This window comes from Canis lupus, chromosome 28 (genome assembly GCF_003254725.2).
Source record: "Canis lupus dingo isolate Sandy chromosome 28, ASM325472v2, whole genome shotgun sequence".
In the NCBI taxonomy this organism is placed as follows: Eukaryota; Metazoa; Chordata; class Mammalia; order Carnivora; family Canidae; genus Canis; species Canis lupus.
The window spans coordinates 31896131-31912374 of NC_064270.1; the positions used below are offsets into that span (position 1 = coordinate 31896131).

The following is a 16244-nucleotide window of genomic DNA, read 5'->3' on the forward strand; positions in this document are numbered from 1 at the left end:
GTGCCAGAATTGGTGCCAAAGAATTATAAAGAGATTAAACCCAGCGACACAGGCTGATGTTGTTCTAGCAAAGAGGGCTAACTTTCTGTAGTCAAGCTGTTCATGTCGGTTCAGGAATGACTAACATTGGTTGTGTTTCAGTATTCTGGGGCTCCGAAGAAATTGCCAGCATTTACCAAAGGGCTGCCTCTCCTCAGAGTAGTTGCCTTTATTAATGCTTATCAGATCCTAACTTGCAAGGCTTAGACCATGAATGATTCTTTCTTTCTGGTTGTGCTCATTCGGTGTGAAGGGACAGTACAGAGTATGATGAGGGTACAGCCGGAGTAATCCTTTTTTAAAAGATTTTATTTATTTATTTGAGAGAGAGCGTGAACAGGGGAGGTGGCCGGCAGAGGAGAGGGAGAGGCAGACTCCCCGAGGAGCAGGGAGCCAGACTCAGGGACAGGCCCCAGACCCGAGATCATGACCTAAGCCAAAAGCAGACGTTCAACCACAGAGCCACCCGGGCACCCTGGGAATGATCATTTTTAAGTGGGGCCAAGTTTTTCATTTTTAGGGGACATAATTTTGTTGGTCAGTCTGGGAGCTTAAAAAGCATGGCTTTGTATTCACTTCTGGTTATTCAAAAGCCCACTCCTGTGAATCTGTTTCTGCCGAAATGGATAATGAGGCTCAAGTTAGGATCTGACAAAGTGATTTTGCGTCTCATGTTTCATAGCAAACAGATGAGACAACCAACCCTTGAGTCCTGGTTGGTCACAAGATCATCCTGTCATGTGTTCCAGTTCTTTGAAGAACATTTGGTGATGTTATTGTTTGCATCACCTGGTGGAAGTTTCGCTATTTGGCATTTCTCGGATTTGCTTCCCTGGTCCCCAACACCAGCCTGCTCTACTACCCTGGGACTGCCAATGCCAATGCTTTTGCAAATGCCTCTCCCTAATTGAGCATAAACAAGGAGATTCAGGTTGTCTTGTCTTGGTTAACAGGTGTGGGGGGAATGACCCAACCACAGATGCCCCCCCTCGGAGAAGCAAATAGAGAAGGAGCCATGTCCATGGGCAGTCACTCATTAGTACCAGAACTTCTTATCAGATGGGCAGATCCTACTGGTAGGGAATTCAGGAAGCTGTCCTTTGGGGGGGGGTGTTCACACATGGCAAGATTAGTCCTCAGGCCCATGTTCCAGAAGCCAGGTAGTGGTCAGAAACGTAGTCCTAGGAACCCAGGCAATGGGGATGAGAGAGGGGGGCTAAGCTGAGGCTTGGGAAGCAGTGCTTGGGCTCAGTCCACTGAAGGCATCGGGTTCCACATCTGAAGTCCAACCAGAAAACTTAATCATTCTGACGATAGTTTTAGATCAATGAAGTCTCCATTGGATAGCTTTCTTCTGTCCTCTCCGCCAGTTTTCTATAGAAGCAGGTCTGTCTGTGCTTTCCCCAGAGATTCATGGAGCACCGAGGTGGGCGCAGGAGAATTCCCCTCGGGGATTGTCTGACTTTCCTCTTGTTCAGTTATTTTGAAGAGTGCTTCATTGTCTCTGTTTTCTTCCCATCTTCAAGCTATCCTGAGGGTCCAGCAGTTGTACACATCTACTTTCTCTTTCTCATTATTTTATATCTTTTGTGGTGGAAGTACTGGGATATGGGTCACTACCCCAAAAGTTAATTAAAAAAAAAAAAACAGGAAAATTTGATTAAGATGGGTTTTATTGTTGTTGTTATTCTTGTTGGGAAGAACTATAGACTGAGCAAATGGGACTTAACAGTCTTGTTTATAAGGACTTTTTAAATTATATGGTTGTTATTATTATCCTTAACTTTTTAAAGATAAGTTTACAATAAAATTGCCCAAAGAACAAAAGTCTTAAAAAGCTATTTTCTATTTTACATAATAAAATTGCCTGATGTCAGCTGAAACTCTCTAAGGCCTAATAATTGCATTTGTCTTATGTCATATAAAAGGCATAAATACCTTTAATTTCCTAGTGCAGCTCTAGCATATGGCTCATCAGTATAATATTTTGGCTCCAATATAACTGGCACTGATATTGCATCCACACTCAAGATTTCTGCTGGGTCTGCCTTCCCACCCCTCATCCCATTTCCTTCCGCCCTCCCCTTGGCCTGTAGGTCCCAATTATGTTCATACTGTATCTGATTTCTAAAAATGACAGCACAGTTTAGCTTTTGGATTCAAGTGATGTCTGAATGTTTGTGGGTTTCAACAGCTTGTTTTCATAAGAAATATGGTTTTGCTAATATCCAATCTGCAAAGGACTATATGAAAATTGTGGGTAAGGAGAATCTTATATTTGAATGTGTCATCAAATATCTGTCTGAGCAGGAGGAAAAGAGACCCCTTACTGCAAACCAATATGGGGCTTCATGTTTCCATTTTGGGCTGAGAGACTATGTACTGTTTATAATGTGGGATGCTCAGAGCATCTGGCATGGACCAAGATGACACTAAGGGACCACCAGTCAAGGGACCATGCTGGTAAATTGTTATTTTATCACAGGAGAGTGATAGGATCCATCCCATCGATCCTCCATCATGTGACATCCTTTGTGCTCCAATGCACAGATCTGCAGGATGGCCAGCCAGAGCTGGGTGTAGGCTGGTATAAAGGAAAATTATGGTCCCTCCAGGGGAAATCTTAACAGTTAGCTTTTGCCATGTAACAAAACCACCCCAAAACTTGGGGATTTAAAACAATAACCATTCATTTAGTCTCTGATCCTGTGGATGGGTGTTTAGGATGGGCTCAGCTGCTCCTCTGGGTTTTTCTTTTGGTTGCAGCTGGGATCCTTTGGGTGTCCATGGCCTGCTGTGGGCTGGCTAGCTCTCAGCAGCTCCTCCTCAGCCATGATGCTGAGAGTGTACATATTCAATGTAGTCCCAGAAGGAGGCAAATTTTAGTTGTCCTTTGAGTAAGGACCATAGGGTCAGCCTGTTGGTCCTCAGGTCTCCCCACTCATTGTGCAGCCTATGCCTGGTGGTGTCCTTCTTGTCCAGAGCCCTGTGATGAACTCTCATGTTATCATGGGTGGGAACTAAATTAAGGAGCAAAAGAAAGAACGCTCCAGTGATTCAGTATAACTCTCTCCGGAGGAGATGCCTCGAGATAGAGAATTTCCCATCATGGAGGTATTCAAGCAGACCCAGAGATTCCATGATTATTCCCAGGTTCTGGTTTAGATGTACAAAACTTCAAATGCATCATAACCAGTGCCTGGCCTCTGGCCCCCAGAGAACCAGATTCCAGATGATGAACTAGACCCTTCAAGATCTGTATCAAACATCCTAGGATGTGATTGCCTATGGAGACCCTAGGTCTCTCCATCTAAAGGCAGCACAGGGTGACAAAGCTCTCCTGAGACAAGAAGCCTCTGTGCTTCTGGAGATGTCCTCCATCCCTGCTTTGGCAAAAGCCCTGCCACCGCCTCCAGCCACACTGTGTCCTTGCTCACCCAGCCCTCCACCCTGACAGTCCCTACCCCTATGTCTGATCCTGCCAACCTGATTGTGCCCCCAAGTCCATCACCCCCACAACAGTTCTCTAGTTTCAATACCTTCCTGCTTGATCTAACCTAGGGCAGATCTAGGCTCACCTCCACCCACCTCACCCTGAGACCTCCTTGACCATCCAAGACAGAGACAAGCTATACAAAACAAGATTGTTTTTAAACAGCAAACATTTGGATAAAACTTGGCATCCACTGCAGCTATTAAATCAGATGTTATAGGCCCGAGGAAATGTTTTTGATATGCCACTGTGAAATGGGAAATAAAAAGCAGTTTCAAAAAGAGGCACCTGGCCGGCTCAGTCCATAGAGCATACGACTCTTGATCTTGGGGCTGTAGGTTCAAGCTCCATGTTAGATGTAGAGATTACTTAAAAAATTATTTTAAAAGGAAAATAACAACAGCAAAATAAATCCAAAAGAGTACAAACAGTATGCATGATCCCAATTTTAATTTTGTGGATTTTACTTAAGTTTTTAAATGTACACAATCCTAGATGTCAGTTGGTGTTTCTCTCCGACCTGTAGACTCCAGCTCAAGCCCATGCCTAGTGGATCCCCAAGGTCTACCCCATGGTTTCTGTGAATCTCCAGGGCTTGTATACTCTGGTCTCCTCTGCTCTCAGGTGTTTACTTGACTATTGTAATGACCCAAATATGAATAAAATGCAGCTCCCTCTTCAAGTACCAGCCCCCTAACCTCTGCCAAAAGTAAGACAAAGCAGAACAAAGTGCTCACAAAGCATTGGTGAATGTCTTTGAGTGAAGATCTGGGGCCGAAGAAGAGGGCTGTGTGCTACAATGGAAGAAGAGTGACGTTGGACAGGCATGCTAGTTACTTAAGTGTCCTCCGCTCACATTCAGGGGAATTTTCCCTGACCCTCCTCCATCATTCCGTATCTCACAGCAATGCCCAGGTCCTTCCTCAGCCCCTCTGTCCTCTTCTCTGACTTTCACCTTAAGAACCAAACTTCTTACTCTCCTTTCACATGGGAAGCCCCTTCACTATCTGAGCTTCAGCTCCTGCCACCTACACAGACTAAATTCAGTTCTTTTCCCAAAGAGTCTTCCTTCTCAAGAGGAATTCTGTTGCCGAGCTGTGAATCAGCTGGACTAGGCTGCTGGAGGGTGAAGATTTAAATTTGGCACTCAACTGAAAGTCTCTGGCCTTGATCATCTATAAAATGGTGGCGTTAGATTAGGTCAGTGCTTCTCTACGTAGATCAGGGCCCATTGGTGAGCAGACAGGCCATGAGCACGCCAGGATTCCAATCCCCTCCACTCTTGGTGTGGTCAGGTGGGGCCCAGGCTGGGGATGAGGCTTCAAGCATTCTTGCCATGTCCCCAAGTCAGAGGCTGTGTACCTGTCTTCATAGTATAGTATGTGTGCCAAGACATGAAAGGTCAGGAACCCCCATGAGGAGCTAGAGCTATTGTGCGCCCCGATTCTAATAGCTGGTTGTAGAGACTGACATTGGTGTCACAGGAAGTCTACGTTGTGATTGGGTGACAATGGGTTGTCGGGGTGGTGGGGAATCCTAACCACATCTTATTAAAGTCAGAACGTTTGAATGGAGGGAACTCACCTTGTCATTCATTGAATGGAACACACGTTTACAGGATTCCAAAGCAGGGAGAACCAAACTAGGAAAAGATCTGGGTTGGAATCCCAACTCTGCCACCATATCAGCCAATCAAGTCAGAAGACAGAAATGTCCCCGCTACTTTCACAGAGAGAATTTGACGTAAAGAATTACTCGCTCAGTAAATACCAAGGCAGAAAAGCCAACTCAGAGTCATGATAGAAGGTGGCATCTGCAGGAGGCAGTTATCACACTCAGCACTCAGGGAGCAGAGAGAAGCTGCAATTATTAACATTTAGAAGCTTGGAGGAGGGCTGCACAGAAGGGAACCTCAGGCCCCTGTGGAGGGAGCCCCAGCCATGAGGCAAGCTCTGGGACAACTGCCCACGGGACTCCAGTGCTGCACAGGATGGGATGACCCCGAGGGGAAGCCATGAGGCTGGATGCTGCTCCCACAACTGGGAAACAGACAGGAAGGAGTGTGCTCTCCTTCTTCCTCCCACCTCTGGCCTCCGCCTCCTCTTGCAGAGCCTCAGGAGCTGCTGACCAAGCAGAAGTGGATCTGCAGAGTCCCCACACTGGACTACAGCAGGTTTGAGGCTGGGAAGTAGTAACTGAATAACTAGCCCAGGCTCTCCCCAATGGCGGGGCTGGGTATAGAGGTCTCTGGTCTCTGGGGCATAAGAGACAACTTGTGAGTTCCTTCCAGTCGCCCAGTCTCCACATTCTACAAGGCTGGGCTTTCCCCATCAAAGTTTGTTGGTGGCCTCTGAGATAGGGGATGGAAGAAGACAGGAGGCTGGGGAGAGGGGTGAGGAAGAGCTGTCATGTCACTCAAACCCCACAGAACAGCCAGGTCCCTGCCAGAGGGGTAAGCAAGCAAGGTCTCTCCATAAATCCCCTTCCCAGGCTACGGCTGTTTGTTTGTATTAAAACAGGAACATGATAACAGAGCTATAAGTAGCTCCGCGCTCAGCTGTGCAAGGTAGGGAGTTAGGACAACTGAATTCAGCCACTGGAGGGAGAAGATGAGGTCTCCAACCTGCTGGGCCATTTGGGAACAAGCAGCTGGCTGAGGTCGCTGGGCATGTCGAGCAGCCAAAGTCACCACCGGCCAGGTGAACCTGAGCTCACCTTCAATGAGCAAACATAACCTGGACTCCTCCAGCTGATGCCTCCCATGGGCTCAGCTGACACAGGACCTGACTGGCAGGATGCCACTGTGGCCAGAGGGCAATGCCATAACAGGGCAGGCAGGTGTCATCTGACCTTGCTGGTCTGGTCCAGAGCCCAGTGCAGGGCCTGCAGAGGCCCGCTCAGGGGTGAGGCTGTCTGCTGAAAGCACGCCTGTCCCAGTCCAGATCAGGCTCCAGGCCCTGCTCGCTGGGAAACAAGGGTAGATCATTCCCACCTTCTTGGCCTTGGCTTCCCCATCAGTGGAGGAAGTGTTGCTGACGATGATCTCCAAGCTTCTTCCAACACTAACAACCCAACATGCTCAATGCAGAAGAAAAATCAGAACTTTTTAAGCCTTTAACACAGATACATTCTCATCACATACAAAAAAGAGCGCTTTTTTTAAACATAGAGAATAAAAACGTCCCTAAATAGAAAACTTAGTATAATTGTCTGATGTATCAACAAATCCCAACAGGCTGTTCTCACGGGACAGCGCAGGTTAGTTGCAAAACCTCTCTGAGCCTCCGCGTTATCGTCCATGACATGGGGCCGCCGTGATCTTGTCTCTGATTTCCTAGCTCCCTGTGCCTCCCCACCCTACCTGGAGCACGTAAAATGGGGCATTGGCCCAACCTGGACACCGCAATCTGGGTCTGAGCGACGTCCTCCACCCACAGGCCGCTTGTGCACTGCTCAGCTGCTGTGCTGGTTCTCACGTTTCCACTTCCCTTCCTCCTCCACACTTGGCCCCAGGCCTCATTTCCCCGGTTATGCTCTTGGCTCCTCTCAGCACTGCTCTGGCGACCCAGCCCTGCTAGGCTGTCTGGGCCACCGCAGGAAGCGACGGGCCCAAACCTGGCCCTGTTCACAGATCAATGAGGGGGGATGGGTCGCATCAGCTGGGACTTTCCCAACCAGCTCCAGTTGCCAACAGCTAAACACTCCATGCTCTACTCTGGGAGTAAATGAGCAGAAAAAGAAATGAGAGAAAAAGGCTATCAACCCCTTTGAACTGCATTGAAAAATCTTCCAAGGTGGTAAGTAGCATCACATCCTTCATGAATGCAGGGTCTGGGGCCAACTGGCTCCATCCTTCCTCTTGCTCTCTGCTGGTCTTGTCCATGTGACTTGATCCCTCTGGGCCTCGGTTGTTCATCCATCAAAAAAAGAAAATACCTACCCCGTCGCTTTGCTGTAAGTATGAAAGAGCACACAAGCAACCCAGTGCTTGGTACGTGAAAAAGCTCAATATTTATGGAACACGTGAAGAAGTGAATTAATGAATCAAAGACTGTCCTGTTTTACATTCGGGGGCTGTGATGATGTGACAGCAACAAACCAGTTGAGAAACATCTTCCCAAGCAATTATCCGTTAAAATGAATTTTATATTTTAATCTACCGGAGAGTAGGTTGAGGTTAGCTGGCTGGTTAGGCTCCATGCAGGAACAAGTGGGTAGAAGAGACCTTTGTGCATTCAGTCTCATTTGTGGCAAGCCACTGGAAAGAATTGGAAGCCTAAACTGTGGATCCTTTTCAAAGATGTGCAGTTTCATTTGAGGACATAGAGGCACTCTTAGCTAAATTAACACCTGGTGCCCGGCGATGGCCACGGAGAGGGACAGGATTGGAATGATGCGTCACCAGCCCAGTAAACACTTCAGTGTTTACTTCTTAAAGTAAGAAGACACTTAAATGGCTTCTTCAAAAGTTCTTGAAACCATCTGCTTTCTTCTTACTGAGCCTGTGTTATAAATAAAACGTCTTAGTCGCCATTTGTTTTTCCTAGCGCACAAGACAGTTTAGCTGAGCTTTTATTGCAGATGTACCGATTTCTAAGTAGTTGCACCCAAATTCATGATTTTACTGAAGGGATAGAAAGAAGGCAGTATAAACCTTGTTTCACTGAAGGCTTTGCTTATTGAGACTCCAAATAGACCCACTGCCAGCAATAACAGAATAGGCAGGGGTTTATAAGTTTACGCTGTTCCAAGAGCTTTACTGAAATTAACTCACCACCACCATGTGAGGTAGGTATTGCCATGATTCCCATTTTAGAGATGACAAAACTGAGGACACAGAGGTTAAATAACTTGCCAGAGTTTATGCACCAGGCAGCGGTCTGGTTCATAATCCCAACCCCTGCCTCCAGAGCAAAGTTGTCCTGGAGATGGATGAGCAAATCTACACACACCTGGGTTTAGTCACACGTGGTGGGAAATGGAAATCTGGTTGCTTGCTTAATGTCCAGCTTGAAAGAAGACAGCACAAAGAGGGAAGCTGATCAGCCATGGACAGGTGTAGACAGCGGTAAGTCAAGGAGACTGATACTGAGGTTCTATCAGAGTACTGCCTTGGGAAGAGGTGGTCATGGCTAAGGAATGTAGACAATCTGGATTCCATAGCACTTGGCATCTGAACACATCCCCTGTGCCTAGGCAATCTGTTAGAGGAGACAGAGCACCAACTTCTGGGACGGAAGCTAAAAGGTCTGCTTACTTGAGGTGACCAGGACAGCGGTGGTGGGACAGGTGTCAGTGATGATGCCCAATATCCAGCAGTCATGACAGCGTCGGTCCAGGAACCAATGGTGGTGGCAACAGTGATATCAGTGGCCAACCCTGAGCTGACGGAGGGGATGGTTCATGGAGGGAATTTGCGCTGCCGAAGGGATGCAGCTGAAATTGAATACTGAACATTCCCCACCTTCAACATCCTTATGGGACTCCGCCATTTTGGTTGGCCATCCTCTCTCTGTCCTTCTCCCCTCCTCTCAGGGGCAATCCTCCCCGTCTCTTTCACTATGTTTGCTTCCTGTTGCCCTCTGAATGACCCCTCTTCATTTTCAATTGGCTCATCCAAGATATTTCACTTAGAAAGATTCTCTTCCCTAGAAGAATTCTCCTATGACTTGGGTGGAAGTGGGGGAGGGGGAAGGCAAACATTCTTGATCCTCATCCCACCAATCCTTAATTGTACAGAAACCCGGTGTTCATAAACAGAAAAGTAACAATTTTCAAACATTCCCCCCCAACTGTGGAATTATTTTTTCAAACAATAGTTTGTACAGAACTCCAAGATGTGAAACATAAACACTTTAATATAGGGTGAAATTCATGTAACACAAAATTAACCATTTATTTATTCATTCATTTATTTATTTATTTATTTATTTATTTATTTATTTATTTATTTATTTATTATTTTAAATGAACCATTTTAAAGTGAACAACGCAGTTGTATTTACCACATTCACAATGCTGGGCAACCGCCGCTTCTGTCTAGTTCCAGAATATTTTTCATCTCACCAAAATAAAACCCTAAACCCATCAAGAAGTTACTCCCCCTTTCCCCAGCCCTTCCGAACAGTCAATCTGGTTTCTGGATTTGCCAATTCCGGACATTTCCTATCAATGAAATCACACAATACGTGACTTTTTGTGTCCGGCTTTTCTCAGTAAATTTTTGTGGTTCATCTGAGTTGTTAGCACGTATCTGAACTTCACTCCTTTTTATGGCTGGTCAATATGCTGCTGTATGGACGAACCACAATTCGAATATCCGTTCACCTGTTGGAACATATACACCTCGGCTCTGTCCAAACCGAAAGTGGGGGCACCAAACCCCCCCCTCCGCATCCAGCATGAGCCCCCCCCACCCAGAGGTTGCCGAGACACCTGGCCCCCAGGAGGCCTCTGATGTCATGCCAACTTGCTGCCCTGGGGTGGGGGGCACCTCGCGGCAGGGATCAGGGCCTTCTGCAGAAGGAAAGACTCTGCCTTATGAGAAACAAGATAGAAACTGGCTTGTTCTTGCAAATGAGTGGCTGGCTGGCAGAAACCCAAGGGATCGGGGAGGGTGGAAGGGCGCGGGGCAGCAGGGTCTCCGGGCGGCTGCGCACTGGTCCCACCCGAGGGCCTCGAGGCCTCCTCAGCACCCCGGCCAAGCCTGCAGCACTTTATGACTTCACTTGTTGAAAGTCAAGCCACGCCTCGGTAAGTACATTCTCCACACACCACACCATAAACAGGTGCCAGACTGCTGGCGTCATCATCTTTCCACAAGTTTCTTTTGTCTTGCCACATGATTTAGGGTGGGAGTTTTCCAGGTGCCAACGGGAAGCCCTGGGCGCATTTGACTCCTGTCCCCAAGGAGAGCTCTGTCCCCGCTCTGCTGGGTGGAGGGCGAGTGGGTGACCCGCGGGGCCCTGCTCCCCGGCAGGACGATTCCGATCGCTTAGGTGCAGCCAGGCAGGTCACGGGGCCAGTTTAAGTCTGGATAAGCCTTCTCTGAAAGGAGCCCTGCTAATGTGATAACCGGGAAAATCCTCTATGTGAAAGGCCCTGGCCGCGATGGGCGCAGAAACGCTGATTCCACGTTTGTGTGTTGCCCGGGGCCCGGGGAGGCCGCTGCTCAGGTAGGAGGTGCTGTGGGTGCGAGGGTGGAGCCGGCGGCCGAGCGGGGCTGGGTGACGCGGGGCCTCGGGCCGCACCTGCTCCCGAGTGCGGCAGGAGAAAGCACAGCTGCCGGGGAGCACACCTGCGGCCGCAGCCTCCGGAGTCCCAGACCCCCCCAAATGTAAGTAGCGGGCAGGGCTGTACCCGCCTTCCCTTCTGGTCCCGGGGGCCGGGGGGCTGGCAGGGCTGCAGCTCAGCAGGACAGAGCTCCCGGAAAGCCAGGCCTGCTCTCCCGCCGGCCCTCTGTGGTTTTGAAATTTGCACTGAGCCAGAAGTAGGTGGTTGGGTTTTGTGTTTAAGATTTATTTATTTTAGAGAGAGAGAGAGCGTGAGCACAAGCAGGAGAGGGAGAGGGAAGGAGAGAATCTCAAGCAGACTCTCCGCTGAGCCAGACACCGGGCTCGATCTCACCACCCAGAGATCATGACCTGAGCCAAAACCAAGAGCCTGAGGCTCAACCCACTGAGCCCCCCGGGCACCCTGACCCAGGAGTAGTTTTGTCATTGTCCTTTAGTCCATTCATGCGAACAAAAAGCCAGCCCAAGCGCTCTGATTTGTGATACCATTATTGAATTTAATCTGGTGAATGAGTGTCAGAAATTAATATTACAGAGAACCGTATGACATTCCAACTGTGTGTGGGTTAAACTGGTTGGCACAGCGGGGTGGCAGTCATTGATAGGGGCATAATGATTAACACCCAACATTATTTGCTAATGAGGCATCATTTTCCAAATGAACATCAAAAGAAACCCTGAACTGATCAATTTTAAATGCATGAAGGTTTTCATATTCTGTGAGCATATGATACATATATATTTTTTTTTTCCGATCTTATAAACAGTAAACAGAATGATTTAAGGAATTGCCTCCTTTTGACACAAGGGTTTGGAGTGAGAGAATCAATCGATCATTATAGGGACGTCACCTGCAATTTTCCCAGTTTGGGGGCGTTTTATTTGTGCTGCTGAAAATACTCACATTTTATTTTCCCGTGACTGTTCGGTACACATAACACATGGAAGCTCCTCAGTCAGTGGTTGAATAGATAAGCAATCAGTGGACAAATTTTATTTGAAGTGAGTCAATCACTGAAGTTTTCTGAGCAAATACTAGGGTGTAAGCAAACACTGCTGCGGAAGGAATCTTGAATTAGAAGGCAGGAGGCTGAGTCGTTTTTCCAGCTCTGACTTCTCCAAACTGGGTCTTGGGCAAGCTCCCTTGCCTTCCCCGGTTTCAGTTTTCCACCCTGGATTAGCCTGGTAATCCCTAAGGCTCCAGCTCTAGAAGTTGATAATTTTACAAGTTTTCCATAACTTAGTTTCTCTATGTAGAAAAAGCGAGAGGTTATAGGGTCTCGTGGAACTTAGACGACGTCGGTGCAGCCGCGGCTTTGTGGGCTGTGCAGGAGGCATCCTCACGATGCTGGTGATCAGTCACCAGCGTGGCTAAGTGAGCCCGTGGAAGGGGTCTAGTTGTCCTGGAAGCCCCCTGCTTTATGGGATTATGTATTCCTTGTCTGGCCCCGGCTACCCCTTTTCCTCACCAAGAAAACCATCCTGCCTTCATGAAAATATGTGCAGAAGCAAAACTGATTTGATGAAGCAAGTGCTTAGAGTAAAAAAAAAAAAAAAAAAAAAAAAAAAAAAAAAATACCGTATGGCACCGAAGGGAAGTGGATTTCACACCCCCTAAGGTTGGACCCCGGACCCTCGTGGTCACTTGATGGGGGAACTGCCACACTCTGCATTTCCAAAGTGAGCACCAGGAGAAACAGCACCCCGAAAGTGGCCCTCCTGGAGTAATCTTTGGCAACTGCGCCCCTCCTGTCACTTTGTGGATATACCTACATGTGTACGTTGGCGTTAACACAGACTCCGTAACAAACTCGTTTTTCAGAAGCGTCTGCCAACCCCGGGGTGGGGAATAAAAACAGCAGCCCATACTGGGAAGGAAGTCTGGGTGGCATATCGCAAAAGAAAAGCCTTCAAAAGCGATTTTCCATGATGTGACTGCAGAGATCAACATTTCCCATCATCTGGCTTTTGAGTTTGGGGAGACGCGCAGAGAAAGCCTCAGATCTTCTTCGATGTTACAGATGTGCTTACCCTTTTATTTCTTCTAGTTGCTTCTGGTAAAATCCTGAGGGACGCTGACACCCTGAATCGCCATGGGCAATGAGAACAGCACCTCGGAAAGCCAGGTGGGTGTCAGGGAGCTTCCCCCCTCAACCTACATGGGTCCCTTGACTGACTTTGATTAGATTTTTTCAGCATCTCCTCTCCGCCCAGGAAGGAGGAAGCTAAAACACACATTATACATAGATACATACGGGCACATATGTATTTCCAGAAGTATTTACCATTTGCATTTTCAGAATTCTTGTATTAAGGCTAGCTCTGATTTTATAAACTATATATTTTTTAAAAACCTAGCTTAACTGTGCTTTTATTCTGTGCTTTTAAAATTGACAAAATAAGAGTTTGGCACATTTTTCCTGCATCGTGCCCACCCCATCCACTTACTTCTATGGATGCATCAGAGAAGGTTGAAATGAAACCTTATCCATCCTTCTCCCCCAAATAAAATTATGGCCCTTAAAAAGTGATCTTCAAATCTATCAATGTTGAACTATCTATGTTCGTTAGTGAACATCTATCACTGTTAAAGGTGAACTATCATTTCCATGTTGGGTAAGGTTTTCATGATTGAGGAATGAGCCTCAACTGCTTAATTGTGCATACGGCTGGGATTGTTAAAATAGATTCAAATTTTATAGCTCTTCATTTTCAGTTTGAGAGACTCAATTCAATGACCCGGTGAACAAAGTCAGGGGGACGCTTTCCTACCTCTCTCACCCACAATGCACATTTTTTGATTAATGGTATTGAGTTTTCGGAACGAGATCACTGGATCTGAAAACCAGCATAAAGCAATTTGTATTCCTTCTGCCTTTTTCTTCCCTATGATCTTCTTTTCTCAAGGAGGAACACAGAAATCGTTAAGAGAAAATGTTGGCAAATTTCGGTCTTTAGGAGCAGGCCAGAAACAGTAAATGGCAGGATCTGAGACAACAGGGAGAAGGAGGGACTGTGGCAAATAGGAGGGATCCTCTCCTGTTGTTTGAAGGACGCACCTCCCTCAACCCTGGCTGGTGGTGGGAGTGCAGGCCCAGTGTTACAAGACCTTCTTATCTTTTCAAGAGAAGTCAAAAGCCTCTATTTTTCTATAAAATCATAAAATATTTATAATTTAACTTTTTTTTTTTAATTTTGAGACAATGATAGATTGGCATGCTGTTGCAAGACCTAAAACAGAGATCCCTGAACCCTTTACCTAGTTTCCCCCCAGGGTAACATCTTTCGAAACTACAGTGCAAACTCCTATCAACGTTGATACAGTCAAGATACCGAACATTTCCCTCACCCGAAGGATTCCTTGCATTTTCCTTACAGCCACCCCCACTACCTCCAGCCCCCCACTCCTAACCCCTGGCACCTCCTAATTTGTCCTCTCTGTCTGTAATTTTGACTTTCTGAGAACGTTATACAAATGGTGTCACACGGCATGTGACTTTTTGGAACTGGCTTTTTTCACTCGGCCTAATTTCGAGATTCATCCAGGTGGTCATGTGTGTCGGTAAATTCACTCCTTTTACTTGCTGGCTTATGCTCCGTGGTATAGAAACATCTGGGTTGTTTCCAGTTTGGGGGCGATCACAGTATCGCAATGTCACAATAAAGCTTATTGTGAACCTTTGCATACAGATTTTGTGTGAGTGTGAATATAAGTTTTCATTTCTCTGACGCGAACGCCCAAGAACTCAATTGCTGGGCCACGTGCTAGTTGCATGTCTAGTTTTATATAGCAAGTTCGGTGTTATAGCATGTTTAGTTTTATAAGGAACCACCAAACAGTGAGATAGAACCCTTGTACCATTTTACATTCCCACCGGCAATGAGCAATGGATGAGTGACCCAGTTTTTCCACACCCTGGCCATCATTTGGTGGTGTCGCTATTTGGTGGCACCATGCTGATATGTGTCTTGTGATATGTCACTCTGGTTTTAATTTGCATTTCCCTGAAAACTGGCGTTGCTGATCATCTTTCATGAACTTGTGGCGGTCTGTGTGTTCTCTTTGGTGAAATACTGTGTTCATGTCTTTTACGCATTTTCTAATTGGCTTTTTTATAAACTGTTGAGTGTTAAGAGTATATAGTCTAGATACTACTCCTCTGTCAGATTGCGGTTTGCAAGTATTTTCTCCGGCATGTAGCTTGTCTTCTCATCATCTTAAGAGGGTCTTATACGAACAAAAGTTTTTATGAGATCAGTTTTTCCTTTTCCTTTTCTGCCAAGTCTAGCACTTTGGGTGTCAAGTCTAAGAATTCTCTTCTACATCCTGAAGATTTTCTCCTGTGTTATCCTTTCCAAAGATTTTATAGTTTTATATTTAAGTCTATGACTTATGTTGCATTCATTTTTGTGTAAGGTCTGAGATTTAGGTCGAAGTTCATTTCCTATGTTTTTGTTCTGTTTGATTTTGTCCGTGAATGGCCATCTCTCCACTACCTTGTGTGGCAGACACTATTCTTTCTCTCTTAAATTGCTTTCACACCTTGGTCAAAAATCAGTAGGTCCTATTTGTGTGAGTCTGTTTCTGGTTTCTGTTTATTGACCCACTTGTCTACTCTTCTGCTGATACCACACAGTCTTGATTACTGCTGCTATGTAATAAGTCCTGTCCCTTGACTACTTTTCAAAATTGCTTTAGCTATTTTAGCTAGGACTTAAAGCTTTCCACATAAATTTTAAAATAAGCTTGTCTATGTCCCAAAAAGGTCTTGCTGGGATTTTGGTAGGGATACATTAAAACCTATAGATACACTGGGGAAATTGACATCTTTACTATGATGAGTCTTCCAGTCTATGGACACATAGTGCTTCTTTTTTATTTCTTTCATCATCATTTCATAAACTTCAGCGTATATATTCTGCATATGTTTTAAGTTTACGCTTAAGTGTTTCATTTTATTTGCAGTGATTATACATAGCATTGTGTTTTTAATTTTGGTTTCTACATGTTCATTGCTAGTGTATTGATTTCTTTTTGGTATTGATCTTATATCCTGTGACCTTGCTGAACTCACTTATTAGTTCCAAGAGGCTTTTTGTGGATTCCTCAGGATTTTCTATGTAGACAATCACGGTATTTGCAAATCAAGAGAGTTGCATTTCTTCTTTTTGATTCCTTTTCCTTCCTTATTGTGGCTAAGAATTCTAATACTACGTTAATTAGAAATGGTCAGAGTGGACAGCCTCACCTAGTTCCTGGTTGTGGGGGGAAAGCATTCCATCTTTTGCTGTTAACAAGTAAGTTATTAGCTTGCAGGTTTTGATAAATTCTCTCTCTTTTTAAACTTTCTTTCTTTTCCTTTCTTTTCTTTTCTTTTCTTTTCTTTTCTTTTCTTTTCTTTTCTTTCTTTCTTTCTTTT

The 16244-nt window shown here is 45.9% G+C and overlaps 1 protein-coding gene and 1 long non-coding RNA gene across 16 annotated transcripts in view; one reads left to right on the forward strand and one right to left on the reverse strand.

Moving 5' to 3' along the window:
• The window catches only part of TACC2 (transforming acidic coiled-coil containing protein 2), a 212078-nt gene that overhangs the window by 9063 nt on the left and 186771 nt on the right, over positions 1–16244 (forward strand). For 12 of the 15 annotated variants that reach the window (XM_049103382.1, XM_049103376.1, XM_049103386.1 and 9 more), the window contains one exon: positions 12873–12950. The exons of 1 other annotated variant lie outside the window; for it this stretch is intronic. In XM_049103382.1, coding sequence (XP_048959339.1) covers positions 12918–12950 — 33 coding nt within the window. In that variant the 5' untranslated portion in view covers positions 12873–12917. Of the gene's footprint in view, positions 1–10435; positions 10869–12872; positions 12951–16244 lie in introns of those variants that run through there. 2 more of the 15 variants (XM_049103378.1, XM_049103384.1) reach the window with 1 other exon arrangement.
• On the reverse strand, positions 333–7139 carry LOC125753921 (uncharacterized). Its single transcript, XR_007406805.1, has 2 exons — positions 6926–7139; positions 333–1655 (listed from the first exon to the last, which is right to left on the reverse strand). It is a non-coding gene; the product is annotated as an uncharacterized LOC125753921 (long non-coding RNA).